Below are 27195 nucleotides of genomic sequence, written 5' to 3'. Positions count from 1 at the left end.
TACTTTTCTTATTGTTGTTTATCTAATTTTCTGAGCAAAACATCAACATGTATCAGAGCCTAGTTGATAACAGCAATAAAGGAGAATGTGTAAGGGCAAATGTGATTATTGAAGTTTTGGTAGTTGCGTGAGAGATCACACATATCTGAGTCAATTTTTCAGCCTTTCCTGTAATAACACTGACCTGGCTATGGCTTGAACAATTCCAATTTTACCAATTTGTTTTATGATTTATCAAATGGATGGTTTGGCATTTTACCAAACACTTGGTAAGCAATCCAATCACCACTGAAAATTTTATGCTCTAACTTTCTAACACAATATCCATAGATGCAACTACTGTTCACAAATTTTGGTTATCTTTGACCTTATATTAATGCAATCAGATTTCCACAATCCATGATTTATAATGTTGATTTTCTGGAATAGATTGTGTAGAGATTTTTCATCAACGTTTCGAATCACACTACGTGATCCATCATCAGGAAGAGAGAGCAAGAGATGTCAAAATATGTAAGAAGCAGATTAGGCATAGGGTCACAATTTAAGGAGACCAAGAAGAGAGGGACTGCACACTCCCCAACGCAAGTCAAAAGAAGTCAAAATAAAAGATAAAAACACACAAAAACAAGCATGGGGGAGACAAAACCACCCCAGACATAACGAGAAAGCACCACGAGAGACCATTATAAATGATTTGATGCGTACAAGTTTAGAGGGTGTTTTAGAAAGTCTACCCATTAGTAATAAAAAGTAAAAACAAATAATGCGGGGGAATAACCAAATAAATACAAAAAATAATAAAAAGATAAAATAAAAGAAAAAAATTTTAAAACAATAGAACAAACACCTCTCAAACTATATGCTTATGTAAGTATGTAAGCGGATAATATAAACAAGCGTCCAAATATCAAAGAGCTCCCCTCCTAAATTAGAAATTGAATGAAAATATATAAATATCCATATATACTTACGAATAGGCGGGCAATAAATATAAAAACGAGCAAAACAAAAACAAACAAGTGGCACCAAGAAACATATATATATATATATATATATATATATATATATATATATATATATATATATATATATATATATATATATATTAATGTATATATATTAATGTATATATACAAATGTATATGTCTATATATATATATATACATAAATATATATATATATATGTATATATATATGTATATATGTATGTATCTATATATATGAGTATATATATATATATATACATATATATATATATATATATATATATATATATACATATATATATATATATATATATATATATGTATGTATATATATAATGTGCACACAACACGACAAGAAGAAAACCAACGCAAAAATAAATGAAAAAATAATAAACAACCCCCATACCCAACCCACGCCAGGAACTGGATACAAAAGATACCACCAAGCAAGAGAAAGCAAAACAAATAAATAAATGAAACAAACCAGCGCAAAAGTAACAAGGGAATCAACCCCACACGAAGGGACGAAAACCAGAAATGCCAGGAGATAATGCGGAGGAGAGATGAAGAAACACCAAAGACACAAAAGAAGAAGTGGCCAACCTGGGGTAACGTGCAAGGCCCCCGAGGAGAGGAGAGGGGGAGAGAGGACAAGAACCGAGGAGAGAGGAGCAGCAAAGCAAGACGGACGGAGAGAGAAAGAGCTGAACCAACGCAATGAGGGTGTTACTCCGCATAAGTCACCAAAGGATGCCACGAGGGGTTGAGAAGCCATCCATCATCACGATTGAGGTTGATGGGGTGGTTAATAATTTCAACTGCTTCTTTAAGCTTCCTCTTAAAATAGTTGTCCTCGTGGGAAATGATTTGCGTGTCCTCCAAACATATGTGATGCTTGGTCAAGGAGGAGTGTTCAGCAAGCGCCGATTTGTAAACCCTATCGTGTCTAATGTCAGCCACATGCTCCTTGATACGGGTGTGGAATGAGCGGCCTGTTTCGCCAATATAGGGTGTACCACAAGAGCAGACCACTTTGTAAACCCCTGAGTTGGCAAACGAATCTATGGGGTCTTTGATTGGTGGGACACGATTCTTGAGCTTGAAGAGGGGCTTGAAAGCAACATGCAACCCATTTTTGGACAGGATCTTGGCAATCTTATGGGAAATGCCTTCCACGAAAGGGAGGGAGGCAAACAGAGTACGAGGGGGGGGAAGAGAAGGGGGCGAGGAGGCAAAGTGGAGGGACCTAGCTTGGTTTAGGGCCCTAGAAATTTGCCTGGTAGAATAACCATTCAGCCGAAAGACTTGGCGAAGGTGGTTGAGCTCAAGGTTTAGATGATCAACATCACAAATCCTATAGGCTCTTAGGGCCAGGGTCTTGAGAGTGCTAGTTTTATGGCTAGGATGGTGGTGGGAGGACGGATGAATGTATAGGTCGGTATGGGTGGCCTTTCTAAACACACGACGGCCGAGGGAGCCATCCGATTTCTTGATGAGCAAAACATCAAGGAAAGGCAATTGGTTGTTAGACTCTAGCTCTTTGGTGAAAGAAATGCAGGGGGTCAAATTGTTGATGTGCTGGTGGAACTCTTCTAACTTGTCCAGCCCATGAGGCCAACAAATGTTAGTATCATCTACATATCTTTTCCACCATTTAGGTTGAAGAGGAAAGGAACGAAGGGCCACCTCTTCAAAATGCTCCATATACAGGTTGGCTAAAATAAGAATACTGATATAAAAATCTGCCCTTGAATTTGCAGTCATATATTTCTTGTGTTTAATGCCTTTTGAGTTTTTTGTGTTCTACTGATATAGATGCATCCAGTAGAGATACATGGGATTTCAAGATTTAGAGTAATGTCCTTTCAACAGAAGTAATACTGAAATTTTATTAATTATCATAAGGCTGCAAAGATATCAACAATTACAAGGAATGAACCTGGTAAGGAATAGCTTTTAGAATAGTTGCAGCAAACCAATTATGCGAATTCAGCTTCAGCGCATACACCTCAGTAGCTATCATGTCCACGGGTCTGGTCACCAAACTGAACAACACCACAGCAGAGAACTGATGTCGGAATAGCTCCCAAAATTGCAGATTGAACCTCAGATAGACATGCCAAACGTAGCCCTTAATAGCAGATCACAGGGCTTTAAACCACAGTACAAGCATCTAATATGAAACGCAAGCCCTGATAGGAGTGACACAAGCCTTCCAGCTTCAAATGCAGGTCTGCCAATTCAGTTGCAAACCACCAATAACTACCCTCACTGCCCAGATTTCATGTATGGCAGCTACAGCAGATTCTGCAGGTCAATGATAACAAACGTAGGCCTCCAAAATGCAGATGCAGAACAATGAATATGAATCACTACTTATAATGTGACAGCAGCAGCTCAAACAAATCGAACCCCTAAGCCAACAAGCACCAGGATATGCAATTCTTCACACATATTTGCAATTCCATCCAAATCGATTCTCAGCAGGTATCAATGGCATTCAAACTCAGACATCCAATAATGACTTTCACCAGCAATTTAATATTCCCAGATACGGTAATAAACAGAAGGGAAAACTCAACCATTCAATTGAAACAAATTCACAATACCTCATCTATGAATTATCAGGCACTCCAAACCCTTATACTTTAGCAAAGGCAAAAACAACCACCTCAGAAATCTTCACAAGACAACAAAAGCAAATAGATAATTGGATGGTTTTTCCTTCACGATGAGCTCATATTTGTAATTTCCAAATGGCCTTTTGTTTCCAAAATGTAACTTCACGTACAAAGCTTCTACAACACAACATCACTTTATAACATTTAATACTTGGCTTAGGCTTATAATTAATTAAATAAATGGCCCCTTCCAATGATGACTTAACCCTCAACTTAGTGAAATTATATAGTTAAATTACAACTTTATAACAAGCCATTTGATGATTTAATCATAATTTGGCCACCAAAATGATAATAACTCCCAAAATACTTATCCTTTAAATATGTCGTCTGAAACAGGAGTCACTCCTATTATTTCCCCATGTGACCAAATGAACTTTCCAAAAATAGAAAGGGTCCCTATCAATCATCACCCGACTTGCCATAAATAGCAAGTGTATAAAACTAAGCCCAAATAAAGTCCAATCTGAGTCATACGAAGACCAAACTGGAACATACTGAATTGCGAAGAAGACAAGACCCTCCCATAGCCAAGCCTCTGCCTCAAAAGACCCAATCCACAATAATTAGCCTACACGGATCACAATAATAGGCTAATCTCTCAAACTTTGATGCTCACAAAAATGGGAACATTACATTTCCAGAATATATATATTATGCAGATCACTATTATCTTCTCCTTCGTTCAAGCACTCGTTTGAATGTCAATTAAAATCAATGGTTCTCTTTTTTTTTTGTGGTGTTTAGCACAAATTCCTAGTTATTGTTGTTCATTTTTTAAGGCTTTGTCATAGTCAAAAGGTGGAGAGATACCTTTGTTATTTGTCACTGGCTAGTTATAACGACATTAAGTGATCAAATGGAATGGGGATGGCCATTGCAATGCAAGTGGCATCCCAACATAGTGACATGCCTATTGGAGAACTATGGCGACAAGTGCTGCAACATAAAGGGCTACCTCAACATCAAAGACTGGGAGGGCATCATGCATTGTACCAATGCCTATTGCAATGCCTCCAAGACGCCCAAGACTGTAAAGCAAAATCATGACAAGGTAGAGAACCTGAAGCGAAGGTACAAGCTTGGGAAACATTGTGCAAATAACCATGGCCCTAGTGGGATTTTTTGATGTGTTTGCCAGAATTGAGAAGGTTGATGTTGTAAATGCCCAAATTCTATGCAGAAATTTTCATTAGGCATCCAAGCAAAGATTGTTAGTTTTTTTGTCTACGTCCAAGTATTTGTCCATTTGTGAAGAGTGAAGTGACGTCGAGCATCATATTCATTTTTTTCTTCAAGCATAGCTCTTTGTGTTTTGGATGTTATGATTTAGAAATTCTCTGAGTACTATCAAGCAAAATTGTTCTAATTATATCATCTGAGTCTGACCACACATTTGTAATGGGTATTATATCAAAGGCAATAGTAGCAGATTTGGGAAACACTTGACTGTTTGCCTTCATATCAACTATATTCACATTCAATAGGGGTGAGCAATATCAGTGTGTGAGAAGCAACTATCCAAGATGGGCATAGTATTGGACTTATAGTTACATCAAGATCTGGATCGACTTTTGTACCTACAAATGCTGCATTTATCGATGGGATTACTACAAGGTGAATACTGCGAAAAGTAGCTATGTGGGGACAATCCAATCAAGCCATGAGGGAATCAATATCAACAGGACGAGCATTTATGGTGGCACTGGTGATAAAGAAAGAGGTTTCATGCGCGGCATGATGACACTCTCCAATAGGGTCGTGGCAACAGAAATCTACCCGTTATGTTTTAAATTTGTCTGTGCTCTAGCGGAGACGTATTTGAATGTCTAGGTATTGTGCGTGGTGGTTTTGAAATCGTAGTATGAGGTATGTCGAATTGCTATATATTTGAGACATAGCTTTAGGTAGGCACAAAATAAATATATTAAGTTAAGCATGATTTCAAATTTAATGCCATTGATACATCAATACTCTGTATTTGTGAAGCAAGTTTTCTTAGTTCAATTCTGAAAGAATCCAGTGTTACAACGGCATGGGGCTGCAGCGGTGCGAGGGGATGTCGGGACAAGTTTCGGGTGCGGAAAAAAAGGGCATCAATTTGGGGATGATGGGGGTGCAGCGGCAGGGTGCGGAGGGGGGAAGGGGGAGGGGGGTGGTTGCATAGCATACATATATGCCTAAAAATGTTGATTATGAAATGATACTTCAATATAACATACCAAATATAGTTGAATATAAAAAATTGAAATGTGATTCACAAACCATTAGTTCAAACTTGAAACTTGAAACTTCATAACCATTACCAATGACCATTGGACTTAGTAAAAATATAAATACTAAAAATTTAACATAATAATGATGATAAATGCAAAATATAAACCATACATAGTACGGTGTACCATGTAAGTCAACCATTGACTATCAAATTATCAAATGACAAAGATGAAAGATTCAAAATTCATTGTTCAAATATGAATTAAAAAAACTCCTCGTCCTTAAAAAAACAATAAAAACAAAAGCAAAAATGTTCTGGTTTTTTTTTACTTTTCATGCAACATGCCTCACGGGCACCCCACACGCACTCGAGCACGCACCCCTACACTCGGGATGCACCCACATCTTGCCCGGGTGCTCCGACCAATGCGGCCGCAGTGCGGCAACATTTTGGCTGCAGTGGGGGTACTCGGGTGTGCGAAGTACCCACGCCAAAGATGTACACACACCTGATGCGTGAGGTTTTTGACCCTGGTACGCACACCTAGGTAACACTGAAAAAATTTGAACATGCAAATGCAATGTTCGGATTTTTTTCTTGGCTACTAGGTCGACCATCAAATTTACACGTATGATTGAGAAAGCGTTCACAACACGACATAGTGGCAAATTCAGTACCCAACAAGAACTTTATTCAAAAACATCATTTTAGGCTATTCAATTTTGTATATTAATTTGTCTATTTTCATATCTTAATGAATCCAATGACACTAATCTAGAAAAATTGAATATTGGAAGTATTCAAGGTTGTGTGGGACAGAACAAAGGAAGTATGTGGTGATGAAGTGGGAGGGATTTGTATATACAGTAGAAATAGTTGTTGGACACAACTGCATCAAAGTTGGCAAAAAAATGGCCTCCCAATATTTCAACTTTGTAGAGCTCATTGCTTTGGTGGGTCTTCTCAATTCGCTTTTGCTCTCTGCTTTTCTTTGGGTTTTTGGGTCCACGGCGATTGTATCTCTATCTTCTACGTGGGAAGAACATTTTGGAAATGAAGAGTTGCTGAGAACTCTGGTGATAAGTTCAAGACTAAAAGTAATGGCAAGATTCATGTATCAGAGGGCTCTACAAGTCTCTCCCATGTCTATCAGCATCCCATATCTGGCTTTGCACCTATTTTACTTGTTTTCACCAGTTATGCTTCTATTGATTGTTAAGAGTTATCAACTAAGAGGAATTTTCAGATTTTGTGCATTCATCAACTACAAGGAAGTAAGTATTATGTATTATTCAATAATAAATGATTGTAGCATTGATCTCTATTATACTTGATGTTATGAGTTATCAATATCTCTCTTGTTCATGGGATGCAACAAGAAGCAATGAGATGAGGATGTTGCTTTGATGATATACATTCAAAAGGAGATGTTTCAGCTTAAGAGGGAGGTTACATCAACTATCTTATTATGATGTACAAAGTTGTCCCTGTTGAAACAGAGTCCCTATAAAAAGAGAATCTCAGTTGTTAACGAGTTCTTCTCTGTGAGAGAAGTTCGAGGTGAAATCCCTTGGTAATGAGTTCTTCTCTATGAGGGAAGTTCAAAGTAAAGACCTTGGACCACCCCTTGCACTAAGGCATGGTGGAAATGCATTCTTCTCTATGAGAAGTTTGAGGTTAAAGCCCTTGGACTACCCTCTATGCTGAGGCATGGTGGATACGTTCTTCAATGGGAGAAGTTTGAGGCGAAAGCCCTTGGATCACCCTCTACAAGTAGGCATGGTGGAAGTCATGTATGTGACTTTGTGACTTTAACTTTATGTGCTTATAAAGTAACTATGGTGAATTATGTTATGCTAAGATAACATCTATTATGTAATGCAAATTTACCATTGTCATCTTTGGTTGCAACTATATGTGCCTACCATACTAAAGATCTCTCTCGCTAAGAGAGAGTGTTGAAGATTGTAGCTACGATAAAGATCTTTATCTCTGATTTTATGAAATAAAAATATGAGTGTTATGCCGATTATGGTCATCTTCAACTGAAAGAGAAATTTGTGATGATATTTAAGATAATATTATATAAAGGGACACATGTCATGCCTCATGCGAAGAGGCATGAGTATGGAAATATGAAGAGACTTGTTTTTGGAAATTGAAGAGACCTTCAGTTGTGTAATGAAGAGTCTCTGTATTCTCTATATATATATTGTGTCAAGTGAAAAGCATTGTATTGAAACATTTTTATTAATAGTAAAAGTGAATTTTTGTGGTGTGGCTAGGTTTTTTCCTTCATGTGGAAGGGTTTTCCAAGATAATTTCTTGCGTCTTTTGTGCCTTCTTTCCCTACTTTTCTTATTGTTGTTTATCTAATTTTTTGGGCAATACATCAACACCCTCTACCCCCAAGACCCCAAAAATGAAGTTTGACTCGAGAGTAGGAGATTCTACAAAAACTTGAAAAAAAATTAAAAATTTTCAAAAACTTGAAACAATCTATCAAAAAACTAAAGAATATGGTTGAAATAAATACCTTAAACACTCAAATCTGCTTTTTGGAAGGTATTTGCCACTCCACAATTGATCTCCTTCAAATACAATCACCTCACTTCAAGCTTGCAAGATGGAGAAAGCAAAATAAGAGACCACAATGAGAGAGCAAATGAGAGATGAAATGTGTTTGGCACACCATTTAAGAGTCGCTTTAGGGTTTGAGGCAAATAAATAATAGAAAACAATTTAAATAAAGTTTGGCCCCACCTTTTTTAACTTTTGGCCCACAAATCCCTAGGGTTCTTCATGGATTCGCAAGGATTCCCCCGTGTCCCCATGGATTCCACCCGGATCTATGGTGGATTCAGGCAAGATTTGTATTTGATCCTGTGGAACCGCCTGGATCCACGATCCTGACAGACTTACAAGGTCAAATATTGAGCCTGCCCCAATCACCATGAACCAATTCTCGAACCAAAACTGGATTCAGACCTGGACCCAGTTCAAGGGTCTAAGGTACAAATGCAATAACATAGTTTTTCTTCAAAAGAATTCCAAAAAAAGAACCTGGCATGCTCTAATTCTAAAATAGTTCCCAACAAAATTTTACTCCCCGCCTTGAAATTAAACTAGGTTATCATATTTTTTGCATGGGTGTTAAATAAGTGTCATTTGATGAGATCTTGGTCCATCTTGAAGCACTCATCAACCTCACAAACTTATTCAATATATAAAGCAATCCTTTTCCAAGTGAAACTTTTAATCTTTATCCCTGCTAAAAAATTTGCAATACACAAACCACAACCTTTTGTGCCCTGTCTACTTAAACGCAATTGTCAAAATGCCACATCACACCAACCCCTTTCATAAACATAGTTCAAAACTCTTGTGCACATTCTATGTTTTTCCAAATATAAAGAACATCATGTGATATGAATTTTGGGATTACTTAGTTTCAATGAGAAATGGATTCATGAGAACCATTACTCATAAAATATGGGTCAATTTTTTTGACTCAAAAACTATGCAATTGAGTCCAGATTTGATATCATAATTTGCCACACCATAGAAAATGCCTTCTACTTATTTTCAAGTCAATTGACATTTACCCATATTTAAGGAGTGATAGTGCACAAGAACGGCACTCAAGGCATCAATGTTGTAATAACCCCCACTTGGCTATAGCTTGAACAATCTGATTTCACTAACTTTCTATGCCAATCGGATGGATTGGCATACACTGTGTAAGCAATTTCATAACTCGTAAAATGCCAACTCACCAAATAAAATTTGAAACTTTGGAATTTTCAGCATGACAGTCTAATAGTTTGCAATTAGAATTCACAGTAAAGTCAAGCCAAGTGTTTGATGGAATATCAACATATTTCAGCTCTAAAACCTTGCATTGAACACAACTAATTACATTTATTTCCAGAATTCTTTACTGTTGACATTTTGTAGCTTCACTCGGATTAATTGTAGCACGCACGCGCGTGCACACACACACACACACACACATATATTTATATATTAGAGATAACATTGTAATTATGTTGACAAACAAACATGTCCCATGAAGGGACGTATCTATTCTTTACTCACTTTCTTATATATATAAGAGGTCGTTGCCATTTGGAAAACATATACCAAAAACATGGCAATGCGAATACATTTGTAGTTGAACAGTCAGCAGATAGAAGAATTAAAATGTAGGCGTTGTTAATATGCTTGGACTCTTCCATTAAAGGTGGCGAGAGAATCATATCCTTTCTACCTTGTGTTGAATGGAATACTCCCACGTAGATTGGGTGGTAGGAGAAAGGGAAAGAGATGGAGAGGGCAATGTTGTTTCTAGATGCAGAAGTAGATGGAGAAGCAAAAGTAGAGAAGGTGGGGAGATGGCAGAACCAAATCACTGTGCGTGGTGAGTGGTCTGTTGGGCAGAGTGTTTTGTGGGATAACACACAAGTTGAACCTGTCGGTGGGAAATTTTCCTTCGTTCAATGTGCCAGATGGCCTCCTTGCTTCTTCCTTGTCAAAACATAGCTTTTCCCTGCTCTTCAAGACTTCAGATATGGTGAACACTACCATTCAAACATGTGTCGTTGCCTGCAACAGCAACACTTTTAGTGAGCAAACAATGAAAATAAAATAGAAAATGTGTCTGAGTGCTTCCGAACAAGGGACGACAAATCATTGACGTGGACGCTTGTTAGCATTAAATAATTTCACATAAAGTAGACCCACTCCACGAAAAGGACATGAGGTATATGAAGTGCTTTGACAAGAGGTCAAACAAATTAAATTATTCGTAGAGGACCATGCATGGAGAGAGAAAAGATAAATAAAATATGGCACGACTCATAGCCAATGGTCAAAACTTATTACGTTTTTCAATAACCTACATTGAAGGAGTGGTGAAAATTAAAGACCCATTATGTATATCACTGAACGATCCTCCTATTCCCGTAGTGTGAGCATACCTAAGTGACACTCACAAAATCAAACACTGCTTAGAATGAAGTTGTGCAAATAGAATTCATACCAATGGTTTATTAGAATGCAAAGAAGGAATGAAGAGGTACATCTATCCTACCAATGCATTATAGGTATATTCTAATGCCTTTATATATATATATATATATATATATATATATATATATATATATATATATATATATATATATATATATATATTTGTTATTTGTAATTGATATAACAAATAATAATTTGGATGTAAACTAACAAATTTTAATCAATGATGGGTATTGAATATATGTTCATATCCTAATTATGTATTTTGCATAAATAAAATAATAATGTTATTTTGAAAATAGAGATATCATTATTTATTAATGTAACTACCACTGTCATTATTGTGAAAATGGATAATAGAATTTATTATTCTTATTATTATTTTTTGTGGTCAACTTCTTAATTGGAATTTTGTATATATTAGAAGAGTTATTTGCCTTGATCTTTTCCTCTAAGAATGTTATTGTAGGAAAAAGAGGGAGATTGAGAGGGAGACTGATATTTCAAGCAACCTTGAAAGAGAGGGAGCAGATAGATGATATGATTCAGTCAACCTTCGGTAATCTCGTTCATATTGATTAAGAGGAAGTAAATCATGTTGTGATGATTCTCTATGATCAATAAATTCTAGCAGACAAGAGGACAATGATTCATGAATATGCCTCTTGACTATATGATTTTAATGGGCCTACCCCCTATGTATATAATGAGAAAGTGACGACTTCCAAATGATGTCACTTGTATTTGCAAAAGTAATTGTAAGGTGACAATCTTACAATAACTTGTATTATGAGATCAAACAAATTGAGTATATGGTGAATGTCTTGCATCTCAACATTCTAGGAGGTTATTACTCAACGAGTACTTGGTGAATATTATTGATATTCTGGGAGGCCAATACTCTTGATATCAAATTTGATATCAAACTTTATTTTCAGTAATTGGTGAATATCTTATGATATTCTAGGAGACCAATACTCGTGATGTCAAATGTGATATCACATCTTATTTGAGTACTTGGTGAATATCGGATGTCGATATTCTGGGAGGCCAATACTCTTGATATCAAATGTGATATCAAAACCTTTTGAGTACTTGGTGAATATCTTTGATATTCTAGGAGGCCAATACTCATAATATCAACTGTGATATCAAAATGATAGATATCATCTGATCAAAGATATATTTTTGCCATACCTAATATTATCAATGGTGTAATACATGTCATGTGTTTATCCTCCCTAGCTAAGAGGGAGTGTTGATGTTTTGTAGCTTCACTCGGATAAATTGTAGCATATATATATATATATATATATATATATATATATATATATATATATATATATATATATATATATATATATATATATATATATATATATATAATTATAAGATTGTAATTATGTTAACGAACAAACATGTCCCATGAAGGGACATGTCTATTCTTTACTCACTTTCTTATATATACAAGAGGTCACTGCCATTTGGAAAACATATACCAAAAACATGGCAATGTGAATACATTTGTAGTTGACCTCTAAAAACTAACATTTGCAATTCATTTATTCCAACTAAGCTGCAAAGAAATATAAATTGAATTCTTCCCAATGAAAAGAACCCTGGTGTGAGCAGTTAGGAAGTCCCACACGACAGTTTGGGAATTCTCTTCAACATCTCCATGCTGAATTGTAGGTCACAATGATCTGAAGCAAACCCATCCCAAGAGCTCGCAGGCCCTAGCAAATAATTGTCAGCCCTCTAATATGAAACATAGGGCATCACGAACAGTTCACAGGCTACCTCTTCAGGTTAACGCAGGCGTATTAATCAGAACCCACGCTACCTATAATGAAGCTCACTGCTCTTCTAGACTTTGTCCGCAGCCCAAATGATTAATGAAATGCAATTCCCACCTTGAAATCGTATCTCCTTGCACCAATGCAACCAATGCCCCAAACACGAAATTACAAGGATGATGGTCTCCAATTCTCCTCAAGAAACCCCATGCCAACACAATAAGCAACAATGGCATCCCACAGATCAAAATAGTATCAAGGATGTAGTATCAAGCATTGCGTCTATGTGGAGGCAATACCATGTAATGCTTTTTATGTGATCTCAATTAATAATGTAATGCTACTGTTATATCTTTCTTTGCATTTAAACTTCTACATCATGTTTGTCCCATCTTTCATGCATCTACGAAAGAGATTTTTTTAATTGAATCTTTACCATTGTTGAGTTGCTCGTCATGGCACAAAAAGAGATGATGATGTGTCACATATAATTTGACAAGGCTTCTTTATGTCATGTATTGTTGTCATCTAGTTTGCCAAAACCACCTTGCCTCATCGCATGCCAAAATGAGGACTCTTTATTTTACTAGTTTTGATTCAAGAGCAAAGGAATTTATGGTGGTTTGTACAGTGTGATTGTAGAGTTGTTTATGTAAGTTGTGTAGGGGTTTGTGGGACGTAATTCCCTTTGTCTATTAGCTTCGATATCTTCACCTATGAGTGGCCTTGGAGGTAAACATAGTTGCAATGAAGAGATAGTTTATTGCCACCAAGATTATGAACCATTCTTGTGGCATCATCCTCCATATACTATGTTGGATATCATTTCTAAATATTTTGTCGATTGGAGGGAATTTCCACTTTTGCATAGATAAATATGGAACATTTGTTTTTATTGTTTGTGATTGCTCTCAAGTCTCATATTTGTTCACCTACAGGCTATTATGACTTTTATTGCATGGAATGTTTCGCTCTCTGTCTCAATCGACACCACCTAATGAATCGGTAGTATATGTGTTGTTGGGAGAAGACTGAGGTGAAAGACATTGATCCACCCTCTACAAGTAGGCATGGTAGAAACACATTCTTCTCTGGGAGACGACTGAGGTGAAAGCCCTCCTTCCACCCTCTACAAGTAGGTATGGTGGACCATCCTCTGCAAGTAGGCATGGTGGAAATGCACTCTTCTCCGAGAAAAGATTGAGGTGAAAGCCCTCGTTCCACCCTCTATGAGTAGGTATGGTGGAACACCCTCTATGAGTAGGCATGGTGGAAATGAATTTTTCTCTGGGAGAAGTTTGAGGTGAAAGTCGTCATTTAACCCTCTACAAGTAGACATGGTGGAAGTCATGTGTGTGACTCGATGACTTCAATTTTATGTGCTTATAAAGTAATTATGGTGAATTATGTTATGATGAGATAACATGTGTTTATGAGAATATATGTGATATTAACATCTTTGGTTGCAGTTGTGAAAGCATGCCATACTAAAGATCTCTTTCTTGCTAAGAGGGATTGTTGAAGATTGTAGCTGCGATAGAGATCTTTATCTCTCCTTTTATGAAAATGTGTTATGACAATTATGGTCATATTCAACTGAAGAAGACATTTTGTAATAATATTTGAAATTATATTAAATTAGAGGCATGCGTATGGAAATATGAAGTGTTGAATATGTGGAAATATGAAGTCTTGTATTCAAAATTTGAAGAGACCTTCATGGTAAAATGAAGAGTCTCATTTATAATTATATTTATCTGATTGCTCAGTGTATTATAAGCAATCAAGTGAAGGCTTTGTACTTTAACATTTGATTATCAATAAAAAGAGCTTTTTTACTGGTGTTGCTAGTTTTTTTCCCTTCAAGTGGAAGGGTTTTCCCAGGATAATTTATTGCATCTTTTGTGCCTTCTTTCTCAACTTTTCTAATTGTTGTTTATCTAATTTTATGGGCAAAACTTAACACTAACAACTACCCACAAGCTAACAAGTAATTAATACTTAGGTACAACATAATATAAAAAATGAATTATTATAAACTACAGAGCATATCCATTCTACTTCTTTACAGCATAGTTCAATAGGCATTTGAAGATGGATTTCATCTCTATTTTATTTTTCACACCACATGGAGATTTTTACTATTTATGTTGACCCAAATGTTTCATGCATATTGATTTTTGTTAAATTTTGGGTTGCTGCAAATGTATTAGCACTGTTTGTAATTTTTGTGTGTTTCAAATGCAGCAATCTCTCTTGCATTTATATTGAGAATGAGAAAAAGAGAAGTCTATTCATTATTATGAGATAAATATAATAACAATTGATTATGTAACTATATAACTATAGATATATACATATAATATCTTTGAATCATTATTATATTAATTTCTCTGAATAGTATTATATATATATATCTTCAATAGTTTAGTCTCATAGGATTTATCTGATAGAAGCCACAAAACATCAACACTTCCTCTTAGCTAGGGAGGATAAACACAAGATATAATATTACCAAGCAATGTAATATCAAGAATGGCATGTTTAAGAATATCCTTGATCAGAAGATATTCACCATTAGATATCATCTCATGATATCAAGAGTAATGGCCCCAGAATATCAAGTTGCATCATATTCACCAAGTACTGAGTAATGACCTCCTGAATATCAAATCGTATGATATTAACCAAATACTCAAAATGTCCATAGGGTATGTGCACATGTATCTTCAATAATACTTACAATAAGAACATTATATTCATGGTCTCTTTAAGGAAATTAATCCACCATGCAAGATATAATCTATCATGATCTGCTTAGACATCATAAGATATCCATCATGATAGAAGGTTAGACTATTGTAAGATGATCACCATCCTATAGTAACTAGAAACTTATGTAGTAACTCACATGACATCCACCATGCCTCGACGTAAAGGGTGGAACCAAGAGCTTTCACCTCAAACTTCTCTCAAAGAAGGATGCATTTCCACCATGCCTCAGCGCAAAGGGTGGATCTGCCATACCTACTTGCAAAGGGTGGAATAGGGGATTTCACCTCGAACACATTAACAAATATCAATTTGTTGATCTTTCCATCCAAGATTGTCAAACTCTGTCTAAATCAATCTTCTGAGCTCCTCATCCAAAGTTATCTCTAATGAAGTGTCAGACTCCCTCTAAATCTGATATCTATCTTCTTCATCTGCAAGAGCATCCCCCGAGAGAAAGGAAAAGATCAAGGCAAATAGCTCTTATAGTATGTATAGAAATACAAATAAGAAAGAGACTACAATGAGTGAATAAATGTAATACTTAAGGATAATAAATACTTAATTGTACATCAACATCCTTGATTGTCCTCGCTACCACTGATGTGTTCATCTTATGACTTTATCTAAATTACTAATGCCATGGTTAGATATATTATTAGTAGTAAGGTATTCCAATTCTCCTCCCCATATTATGATACTATTTCTCCTCCTTGTACTCGAGTATGGGCATCTTCATTCATTTAAATATCCTTTATTCCAAAGGACCCCATTGACGGCTTTGATAAGGCAACTTATTATATTCTGGGCTTTCTTCCTTTCGTTTGGTTCAGTCACCTCTTAAATGCAAGGCATGTGCTTCTCTTGTTTTATACCCACTTCTAATCAAGATGACTTTGGTTATGAATGGCACTAAGAACATTACTTTTCCCCATTATGTTGTCTATGATATTAGCACCGAAGAACTTCATGTTTGAAAAATCACCAAATACAAAAAAATACGAATTTTTTTTTTTTAATGAAGGCCCCTTCCGACTTATCACAGATTATTTTTGTTGAGCCTCTCCGTGATTACAAATTAGACTTACCTCCTTCATAGACTTCACTATGCCAATATATATGCTAAAAGTGAATATGTGGCTTGCTGGTTTATACAGACCCGGGCATGATTACCCACTGGCGATATCCCCATGGGTGATTTCTTCAAACCTGTAATGGTGGCGTATAGGTTGCCACGACATTTCCTTGACTTTTCAATACTTCCTTTCTTATGTCACACTCTTGACTTTTTCTATAATTTTGTTTTTGTTTTTCCCTCATCAGCTTGGTTATATCCGTTCGCTCTCATTTTACTCTCTGTTCTTTTTCTTATTTCCCATTTGATCCATGAGTCCCACCTTTCCTTAATTCCCATTGGTGAGTTCCATGTCTGCTATTGCTGTTTGTTATTTTGAATGGAGTCCCTTCTTGGTTGGATTTGTTGTATATCGCAACATAAGATTGCCAAAATATAAATACTGAGATTTGACTTCTAATGCTGCAGATTTATTGGTCTTCGAATATGGTCAATGTCATTATGATGTTTTGCCTTGTAACCTTTTATTCCATCAAGCCTTTCACATGCATCATCTTCCATATCCGATTTCTTCCTTCTTTAATCGCTGCTTACAGTACGAATCTTTTAACCAATGTTTCATCAATAGAGTGGTCGCTGCCAGTCACAGTCTTTGTTCATTCAGATTTGGCGGATAACATATGCACGTTATGTCACTTTCAATGCCTTGACCATTGTGCTCATTCTGAATCACTGTCGTTGCTTGTAAGGAAGTTTAATAGAGTGCTGTGATTGTCTGATATTCGATTGTATCAAAAACTTTTTACATTTCTATCGAGGTTCTTCTATTGGTGCGACATTCATTTTGTTTGGCAGAAGCCTAGATGTAAGCACAGGTTTGTATGCTTTTACCAATAAAGACCCTATTGTTTTTAAGTGCCATTACTCTCCTTCAAACTCTATCATTTCTTGTTGATTCCTCCATAAATAGGTCTGTGCATTCCACTTTATCGTTGTCTCTGATTTTCTTACATTTGCAACCTAGCTCTGATATACCATTTTAAATTTTGAGTCACTGCAAATGTATTAGCACTGTTTGTAATTTATGTGTTTTTCAATGCTGCAATTTCTTTTGCATTTATATTGAGAATGAGGCAAGGAGAGACATGTCCCTTCATAGGACATGTCTATTCGTTATTATGGGATTAATATAATAGCAATTAATTATGTAACTATATATATATGGTCCGGTTGTCAACTCATCTGGATGGAAGGTCTTCCGGAACCAATCAACTAATTTAGGAACCCAGGCCCATAGAATAGTAGGGGCCTGCAGGTGAATGGATGGCGCCCACAATCCAAAGACTCCTAGCAGATATTTGCCCTACTATTTTAAAGGGGGCCCCTGCCATAATGGCTGTTCGGATAATTGAGTTCCTGAGGGGCCCTTTACCCCCACTTCTACATTATTGTAGGGCTAGCCTCCCTAAAATAAAATTTTATGGGCTATGGGCCAAATAATCTATGTAACAGGGCAATTCAAGATCTGAATAATCTATGTGACGGGGTATGCCCTATGGGGGGTCGCTTGTGTGTGTGCATGTGTGTATATATCTTTGAATCATTATTATATTAATTTCTCTTTATATATATATATATATATATATATATATATATATATATATATATATATATATATATATATATATCATATCTCACATAATAAAGATTTATCCAACAGAAGCTGCAAAACATCTACAATTTTCAATCTTGCAATCAATTTTCTTTTTCAAGCCTTTACTAGATGCTGCAAACAGAATTGGTTGTCAAGAAATTTCCTAAAGAACTTCCTACTATTTCAATGAAAACTATTTATTGATATAGTACTGCAGATATTTGAAATTTTAAACAGCAGCGGCACCTTACAGTAATCTTGTGCATTGGTTTTTTTATGTGATGGTTTAGCTGTTGAAAGATGGCCTGAAGCAGGGAGCATTAACACTTTCAGAAGAGGAAACAAACAAAGTCCATGGACTGGATCTGGCTTGAGCTTTGGATAGATATTGAACTTGGAAAAGCGTAACTGTTGGAAATGGCAAAAGAAATGAAGATGGCATATCCATCAAGATAGTGTAAGTGGAGGTGGACACTTCATATTCTATACAAAAAAATGACAGTACTAAATGCTGCCAACATTCCCTCTAGTTTATTTTCACACAGAAACAATACTAATGTCATGCCTCCCCCCAACATTTCCTCTAATTTATTCTCACACAGATAAACAATGCTAATGTCATGCCTCCACTGCCTAAAGATCTCATCGTCCACCTGCCACCCCATCCCATCTCTTTAAGCTCCAAGTCATGTGGCCATCCTTAACTGCACATAATGGTGATGTGATGGCTTTGTAATGCACCTGTTGTGGGCACAATTGGACCCAAACACAGCAATGAGATTCAGCAGCTGACACTCTGTATACAACTGTCATTTGCATTATGCACATGCTTAGCTAAATCTAATGCAAGATAGCCTGTTGTCATTGCATTCCAGCAAATATGGGCAGAACAGAATAAATGAACTTTTAAAGTAGCCTTATCTTCTAATACAGACTAACAAATATGTTCATGCAATCAGCAAAGGTGGCAATATGAATTAAGGCTTAGGTCTGTCATGTGGACGAAGGCATACTTGAACTGATCCCAAGTTCCTCCAATCGCAACCTGAGGAGAAACAATAAAAGGTGGTGATAATTTTTAGATCTTAAATCACCCAGGTCCATTCAACATGCTAGACTCTCCTTTCATAATAAACAATCATCTTAGTTACCGGATTCGCCTGGAAAAGGCCGGATCCGGGCTCGGGTCCGATTCGGATCTGGATCCACGTATGGATCCGTGAGGATCCGGGCAGGATTCGTAATCCTGCCTGTGGATCCGTAAGGATCCGCGGCCCGCGGATCCTTACGGATCCACAGGCAGGATTACTAATCCTGCCCGGATCCTCGAGGATCCACGCGCGGATCCGCGGCAATGAAGGAGGAGAATGCAAAAATGTGGGCCCATTATCATTTTTTAATGTTTTTTTTTTGCCCTAAAGGCCCTAAACCCTAAAAACGACCCTCTAAATCACAATGCAAGTTCATTTGCTCTCTATTTTGCTCTCTATTTTGCTCTCTCATTTTGCTCTCTCATACTTGCTAGTTTGAAGTGAAGTGCTTGGATTCGAAGGAGATCGGTTGTGGAGCTTGAAATACCTTGCAAGAAGTGTTTAAGGTATGCATTTCAACCATATTCTTGAATTCTTTCATAGATTATTGATTTATTTTTAGTTTTCCAAATTTTCAAGTTTTTGTGCAAGTGTGAAGTATGGTTTTCTTTCACTTTTTCTAGATTGCAAGAATAGAACAATGAGTAGTCAAGGCTCAGTGGGTGAGGGTGGGGCTGCATCACCAAGCTTCAAAATTGATAAGGGGTCTCCTTTATGGAGACACACAACAAGAGTTGCACAATGTCCTGGGGGTGGGGCATACATATGGAAATGTAATTTTTGCAACATACAACATAGAAGCTCCTATTCTCGAGTGAAACTACATTTTTTGGGCCCTGCGGGTGAAGAAATTCACATGTGTCAAGGTAGTGATAAGAAGGGATTACCAGCTGCACAAATAGCAGCATTAGCAAAAGAGCAAGATGGTGCTGATAGAGCAGTTGCAAAAGCAAAACGTGGTGCTTCCCAAAAAACAAATATACCAACACCATCATTTGATCAAACAAACACAAGAACACATCCTTTTTTGCCTATGCCAACTACAAATGATGAAGATGAAGACCCATCTCCACTCACCCGCAAGAGAGGCCCACTAGATAGGGCATTCCAAATTGAAAAGAGAGACATTGCTGATCACAAAATTGGACGTTGTTTAATTGCAAATGGTGTTTCATTTAATTTTGCTAGATCACCTTATTTTAGGGAGATGGTGGAAGCAATAAATGATGCACCCCATGGTTACAAACCGCCTGGTTATGAGAAGTTGCGCACTACCATATTACATGATGAGAGGAAAAATGTAGAGGCTCAACTTCAACCAATAAGAGATTTTTGGGTTCAATCGGGTGTGTCTATTATTTCGGATGGTTGGAAAGATTGTAGAAACCGTCCATTGATCAATGTTATTGCTGTATGCCCTAAGGGGGCAATGTTCTTGAAGGCAGTTGATTGTGAAGGGCAAGTGAAAGATGCAGAATTTATTTCACGCATTCTCATTGATGCCATAGAGTCAGTGGGTCCTGATAATGTTGTTCAAGTGGTCACGGACAATGCAAAAGTTTGCAGGGCTGCAGGGATAATTGTAGAGTCTAGATATGATCATATCTTTTGGACACCATGCACCGTCCACTCTCTCAATTTAGTGATGAAAGCAATTGGCACCGAAATAGATTGGGTGAAAATGATATATGAGGAAGCTGAAGAGATTCAAATGTTTGTGACAAATCACCACATGTCACAAGCAATTTTTAGGAGTTTCTCGGACTTGGAGTTATTGAAGGTAAATTTTTATATTTAATATATAATTGAATATTATTGGATTCCACAATTATTAATTTTTGTTGTTGTTTACATTAACATGTTTTAATTTTTAAATGTTTTACTAACTTGAGTTTAACATGTTCTTAGGTTGCTGAAACCCGCTTTGCCTCTCACACAATCGTCTTGAGACGACTTGTGAAGGTAAAAGAAGCATTGAAGCATATGGTCATTAGCCCCCAATGGGGCATTTGGAAGAATTCCAATACAGCAAGGGCTTTAAATGTGAGAAGAATGATACTAGATGAGGATTGGTGGGGTCTTGTGAGTTGTGTTGGAAATCACCGATCCAATAATGGCAATGCTTCGCTTCGCAGATAGTGATGAGCCATGCCTTGGGGATATTTATGATTCCATGGATAGTATGCTGGAAAAAATTAAAATGGTAAGTTTTACGCTCTTTTACAACAATTTTTTATTTGAGAGATATCTAGATTCTAAAGTTTAAATTGACATATTCACTAATTATAATTATTATTCATATTTCATATCTTAGGTCATACAGAGGAGGGAGAATGATCCTGAGGACACCCTTTACAAGAAGGTGGAAAAAATTGTTCATCATCGATGGAACAAGATGACCACACCTTTGCACCTCCTTGCATATGCTCTATCCCCGAGGTACTGTAGTTCTTATCAAATGTTTGTGCTTATTTTATCCAATGTTTGTGCTATTGATATTTGATAGTGTTCAATTGTCTTTTGTTATCCCCAGGTACTATAGTGCAGATGTACTTCGCCTTCCAGGTAGAGTGCCACCATTTAGAGATGCAGAGGTTGCAGATGGGTATAAGAGGGCACTAGCTAAGATATTCCAAGATCCAGAGATTGGGGCAATTGTGAGGAGTGAATTTGCTGCTTTCAACTCAGGTGAGGATTTCGACCCTATTGCCATAGCAGACCAAAGCAGGATGGGTGCCATCAAATGGTGGTACCTTCATGGGCAAGCCTTCACGTACCTCCAACCTCTTGCCATAAAGGTCCTATCCCAAGTAAGTTTGTAAAATTAAGCTTAAGGTTAACATTCTCAATTCCTTGAATTTATTATTTAATTTATTTATCTTGATTGTTGTATTGATAATTTTTAATTTCTCTTTAGGTTGCCAGCTCTTCTGCCGCTGAGCGGAATTGGAGTACTTACTCCTTTATCCACTCAATCAAACGCAACCGGTTGGCTCCAAAAAAATCAAAAGACCTTGTGTTCATTCACAACAATTTGCGCTTGTTGTCACGGAAGGATCCTAAGTACAAGAAGGGGCCCGAAAAGCTTTGGGATGTAGCACCCGAGACTCCTGATTTAGATATGACCATCCGAGATCTTGCTAGATCCACTTTGATTGATGTGGATGATGAGGAGGAGGATTATGAGTTAACAATCCCCTCTACTACTAGTGGTTTGGGTTCCTCCACTAATACAGATGCAGCACTTGCAGCTCACCAGTACCCCTCTGATGCGGATTTTCTTGAAAATCCATTTGATGATTAAATAAAAAACTTTAGTGTTGACTCTTGACTCTTTTATGAGTAAATCATGTTATAAACTTTAAGTTTAATGATCTATATTTTGAATATTACAAGCTTTCACTTTCAGTAATTCAATGTGAATGTGTTGATTTTCTTTATAATCGTGAAAATAGATTAATTATCAATGTCATTGATCAAGTATACTAGATTCATACTATGAAATGATTTAGTTTTAGAATTATGTATATTTCTCTTTTTTTTAGTATATATAATGCATATATATATATATATATATATACATGCACGAATCCTCCACGAATCATAATTGGGGAAAAAAAAAAATCCCGAATCCACGGATCCGATTCACGTGCCCGAATCGGATTCGTGTCACGAATCGGCAACTAAGACAATCATTGTCACCTTATATATATTAGATATTTCAAGCTTTCACAATCTATAGTATATAAAGTGAATTTGAAAGCATGATAAAGTCCACCAAAGGATCTCTTGATCTGAAGCAAGATTGTGGGGTTTATTGGATTGAATGTAAATGAGGCAAATCCAATATTGGAGAAACAGGAAGATTCTTCAATAAAGGTTTTTTTAAAAGTACAGGTATCTATTATGACTGCATTAAGAGCTCAACTGTAGCCAAGCATGAACATGTTAAATCTCATTGCATATACTTGGTAGAAGCAATCATTTTGGTGAGAAAGGTGCATTACATTAAAAAAAAAAACCGAGAGAGGCCATTACAATTGCCAAACCTCTGAAAATTCCCAAAGAGATAGAGAGTTTGAATCGAGTGGTTCAGGGCAACTTATTGTTCATTTGGATTAAGAATTAGTCAAATGGCTCATTATTATGTAATGCTTCGTGGACAATTATTTACTATTGCCATTCAGTGTTAATTAAAATTGTTATCGATATCAATCTACTTTTTAACATGGTTACCTACTCGAGGAACCCTTGTTTGTAGCATCCCGATTCACCCTGACGATGGAGAACAAATCAAAAAGTAAAGACTGAACCAATGATCCTCTCAGAATCATCGGCCAATTAGCACCACAAAGATTTGACAGTCAGTTGCCTTCAAGATTGGCATCCTTAGAAAGAAAGGAGGTCCCAGAAAACATGTCGAATTGGGTATCGGAGTTCTGTTAATTTATTTCATTAAATTTTCACAAACACGCAGAATTAAGCATCCGAAAGCTCATTTTATTAATCCATTTTTACAACATGCAATTAAAAACTGAGATGGATGTAGTGACCTAATACTACAGGCCTCTGTGAAACACCAATGGATCAATTCTGATATAAGTGAGTATAAATTGGTAAAATTTATTTTCTAACACTCAATTCAGCTCCTGCGATGTAATTTGTAAGAAAGAGGAATAAAATTAAAGAATAATGCTCAGAAAAATTCCAAAGTCGTACCAATGATAGGTCTCTTCCTGTTGAGAGGGCGCCTCAGTCAAATCCAAATTCATATTCTGATCGATATTGATGAAGAAACAGCTGTTATTTTTCACCCTTGTTTAGCCTAATACATTCAATCAGGTAGACTAACCATGATGGGGTGTCTGCATATGTGGCATCCTCATTGAGTGGGTTAGGGATGATGAATTATGCACTTTGGCAGCGTCACCCACAGAATCCAAATCAAAAGATCAACAGATTTGACGTCGAAAGGACGAGAAAATAAACAGATTAGTTTGGAATGAAATGAAAGGTCATTTTAAGGTTGTGTTCATCACAAAACTAGAACTAGAATTGAATAATGAAGAAATAAATGTACGATTGGACATGGGGAGCATCCAAGTTCTTCCAATTGAATGTCGCATATGGAGCAACTATGTGTCTTGAATTATTAAGTAATTAATTATTAAAAATTAATTTAGTCAAAAGGTTTTTGGTTTATTGGTAAAGTTGAATGACTGAGAGAGCTCTCATGAGAGAATATGCGTATTGTGGCAAATTTGATTTTTTAGTTTGTATCCCAAAAGCAATGTATATCTTTAATGACAATAGTTTGTATACAATGATTTTTATATAGTTTGTTATTTGTTTAAGATTTAATTGTTGGTTTATATTTACCTTGTCAAATAGCATATATAGTTTTTGAAAATTGTGCATTTCATGCTCTCTTATATTTACAAGTACACAAATAGTTTAACTTGAATGTGACTAACAAACCTATAAATATATTGAAAACACTTAAGTAGATGATATACAAGTGGCATTATAGATAATTGTATTTGTTTATATGATAGAAAATAAATATTTTATCAAACAAATTTCCATTCATTGAGTATTAGTTACATTGTCCCTCCATTCAAATAACAAAAGTTGAGAAGATCTTTTTTTTCCAATTTGTTTGATTTTTTTAGCATGCCCAAAAAAATCAAGAGAACAAAAGTATATAGAAACTAAGCAATATAAAGTATATTGGTTGGATGTCTAACATTGACATTGTTATTTTTCTTTCCTTCATGATAATAGTAGGAGTTGGTTAACTATGATCCTTGATATTTTAAGCACTTGTAGAGACTCTTGATTTGAATGAATCATGAATTGATTAATCAATTAGTTTAATCATAAATGACTAGAAAAATGTGAAAAAGATAGATTCAAATGTAATGAGAATTGAAGAATAAAAGTAGAGAGAAATCTAGCGAGCAAAGTTACAATAAATAATGGCACAATTACATTAATGTATAGTATGTAGTGAACCTACGATAGTGGATTACACTTTTTGGATGAAAAAAAAGTAAAGGTAGTCAAAATAGTATGTATAGCCACCCTTAAACAAAGTCAATGTTCATACTTTGTTCAAAAGATCCCTCTTCATTTAAACTATCCCTTTGAATGAATGGTCCTCCTACATAACTTTCAAACAAGGGTATATGTTGACTATTTTTTATTAATAAAATAATGATTTCATTCAAAGACCCCTTTCTCCCAAATGAAAGTTATTCTTGGCATTTGAGAGTGATTACATGAAAAGACTTCCTTCCAACACCATAGTCAAAGTCAAAGACCTCCAATCATGAGTTGTGATCCATATCAACAATTCAAAGACCTCTAGTCGTTAGCCAAATCACCCTCTTTTCCATGTCATGTAGTCACCACATCAATGGGTAGCATTGTATCTATAGGTACACATAAGCATTCACTTTTTACCAATAATTTGATTCTATAGTTTTAATAAACCTTAGTTTATTTTATTACATGTTTGGTCTATTTTTTAGGTTTTTTTGTTATTATTTGTATGTAAAGTGCAAAATCAAGTGATGCATCAAAGAAACACATTGAGTTTATCATGTGATGTTAAATGTATTTCTCATTGAACTCATCCCTATAACTAAATCAACTACTCGAGAAAAATTTATTCTTATTAATGGCATCTACATAGTTCAAGATCCATTCTTCTACATAACAATAGCAATACTATAATACCTAAAATTAACTCAAGGTTCATCACAATGAATAAAAAACATTGTGATCATATAAGAGAAAGCTACAATTCATATTGAACACACAATTGTTTATTATAAAAAAATCTAATTTCTAACGTAAAATCATTGTTTTATATTGTTGCATTATTTCAATAGAATTTATTGCTTGCATAAAAGATAATATTTACCATAAGCTTCCTCATATACATACAAGATGGCTTATGAGTGAAAGGTGGAAAGAAAAATATAGCTTTGGACTTATTCCACATTGCAGTGCTAAACTATTTTGACATGTAATGTGATCACATGCAATTACATTTTTCAATTTGCTTCTAATGTGTCAAAACATATTCTAGAAGACATAACAATATTTTACATGTCATCTAACACTTCTTCTTCACTGTCATTTTTAGCCATGAAGTTAAACTTATGTAGAGAATCTCACATCTCAAAAATGTTTATTCCTGACGTGTAATTAGAAATCATTGTGACACACAATGATAGTGTCATTCAAGCGTATGAAAGATTTTTTGTGCCTTCCCAACATAACCCTTTCATCATCTAGTATCATTTGAAGGTTCATCAACTTGTCAAGAGAAGACATAGTGAAGTCATCATATTTGAATTTTGTCTTGATCAACAAGGAATACTCAATAAGTAATGCTTCTTCAGGAGCTCTTGACTTTCATCTAACAACTTTCATAGAATCTCTTCAACTTTGAAAATAATATCTTGCCCCTTCTCAACACCTAATTTTAGAGGTGCTTGTAAGTTTAGTCAAATCCTCAATAACTTATTGCATATTCATTATAATCTCCTTCAACTCAACATGGTGCTCTCTAGATGGTATAATGTCATTGTCAAGGATAACTTTAAGAAACCCCCTCCCCGAAAAATATATAAATTCATGGTGAATCCAACATTAGTTTCAGAGGAAATTAATTTCTATTCAAGATAATTTTTTCAATGTTAGGAAAAGTTTTATTTTAGAGGCGATTTTTCTCCAACCATTAAAAATTTTCATAAATTTGAGGTGATGTTGCCCCTTGTGATAGAAAATATATATACTATATAAGGCAATTTTTCCCATTTATTTGAAAAATATATATATTGTATAAGGCAATTTTTTCTATTTATTATTATTATTA

General features: G+C 35.7%; 2 protein-coding genes across 8 annotated transcripts in view; one reads left to right on the top strand and one right to left on the bottom strand.

Moving 5' to 3' along the window:
• LOC149575791 (uncharacterized) overlaps positions 1 to 24435 on the bottom strand; it is a 315107-nt gene extending 290672 nt beyond the window's left edge. For 4 of the 7 annotated variants that reach the window (XR_016360237.1, XR_016360238.1, XM_089815589.1 and 1 more), the window contains exon 1: positions 24027 to 24340. Coding sequence is in view for 4 of the 7 variants with exons in the window: in XM_089815589.1 (XP_089671715.1) it covers positions 24027 to 24079 (53 nt within the window). In the remaining 3 variants the exon portion in view is untranslated. Of the gene's footprint in view, positions 1 to 23547; positions 23682 to 24026 lie in introns of those variants that run through there. The other 3 variants (XM_089815588.1, XM_089815590.1, XM_089815591.1) reach the window with 3 other exon arrangements.
• On the top strand, positions 21359 to 22694 carry LOC149575792 (uncharacterized). The gene is made up of 4 exons (XM_089815582.1): positions 21359 to 21510; positions 21622 to 21746; positions 21841 to 22117; positions 22225 to 22694. Exons 1-4 carry the CDS (start codon positions 21421 to 21423, stop codon positions 22609 to 22611), a joined length of 879 nt encoding a protein of 292 aa, XP_089671708.1. The 5' UTR covers positions 21359 to 21420; the 3' UTR covers positions 22612 to 22694.
• Positions 24436 to 27195: the final 2760 nt, after the last annotated feature.

Source organism: Cupressus sempervirens, chromosome 2, assembly GCF_028749045.1.
Source record: "Cupressus sempervirens isolate cs-2001-9-10 chromosome 2, ASM2874904v1, whole genome shotgun sequence".
Classification (NCBI taxonomy): Eukaryota; Viridiplantae; Streptophyta; class Pinopsida; order Cupressales; family Cupressaceae; genus Cupressus; species Cupressus sempervirens.
Note: the sequence above shows the minus strand (reverse complement) of the source record. Positions and strands in the feature narration are given on the sequence as shown.

What these genes read in the sequence shown, in the direction of transcription:
- LOC149575792 (XM_089815582.1), top strand. Translation starts at nt 21,421, where the DNA reads ATGGCAATGCTTCGCTTCGCAGATAGTGATGAGCCATGCCTTGGGGAT. An exon ending in TGCTGGAAAAAATTAAAATG is followed by an intron (nt 21,511 to 21,621) that starts GTAAGTTTTACG and finishes TTCATATCTTAG; the next exon opens with GTCATACAGAGGAGGGAGAA. An exon ending in GCATATGCTCTATCCCCGAG is followed by an intron (nt 21,747 to 21,840) that starts GTACTGTAGTTC and finishes TGTTATCCCCAG; the next exon opens with GTACTATAGTGCAGATGTAC.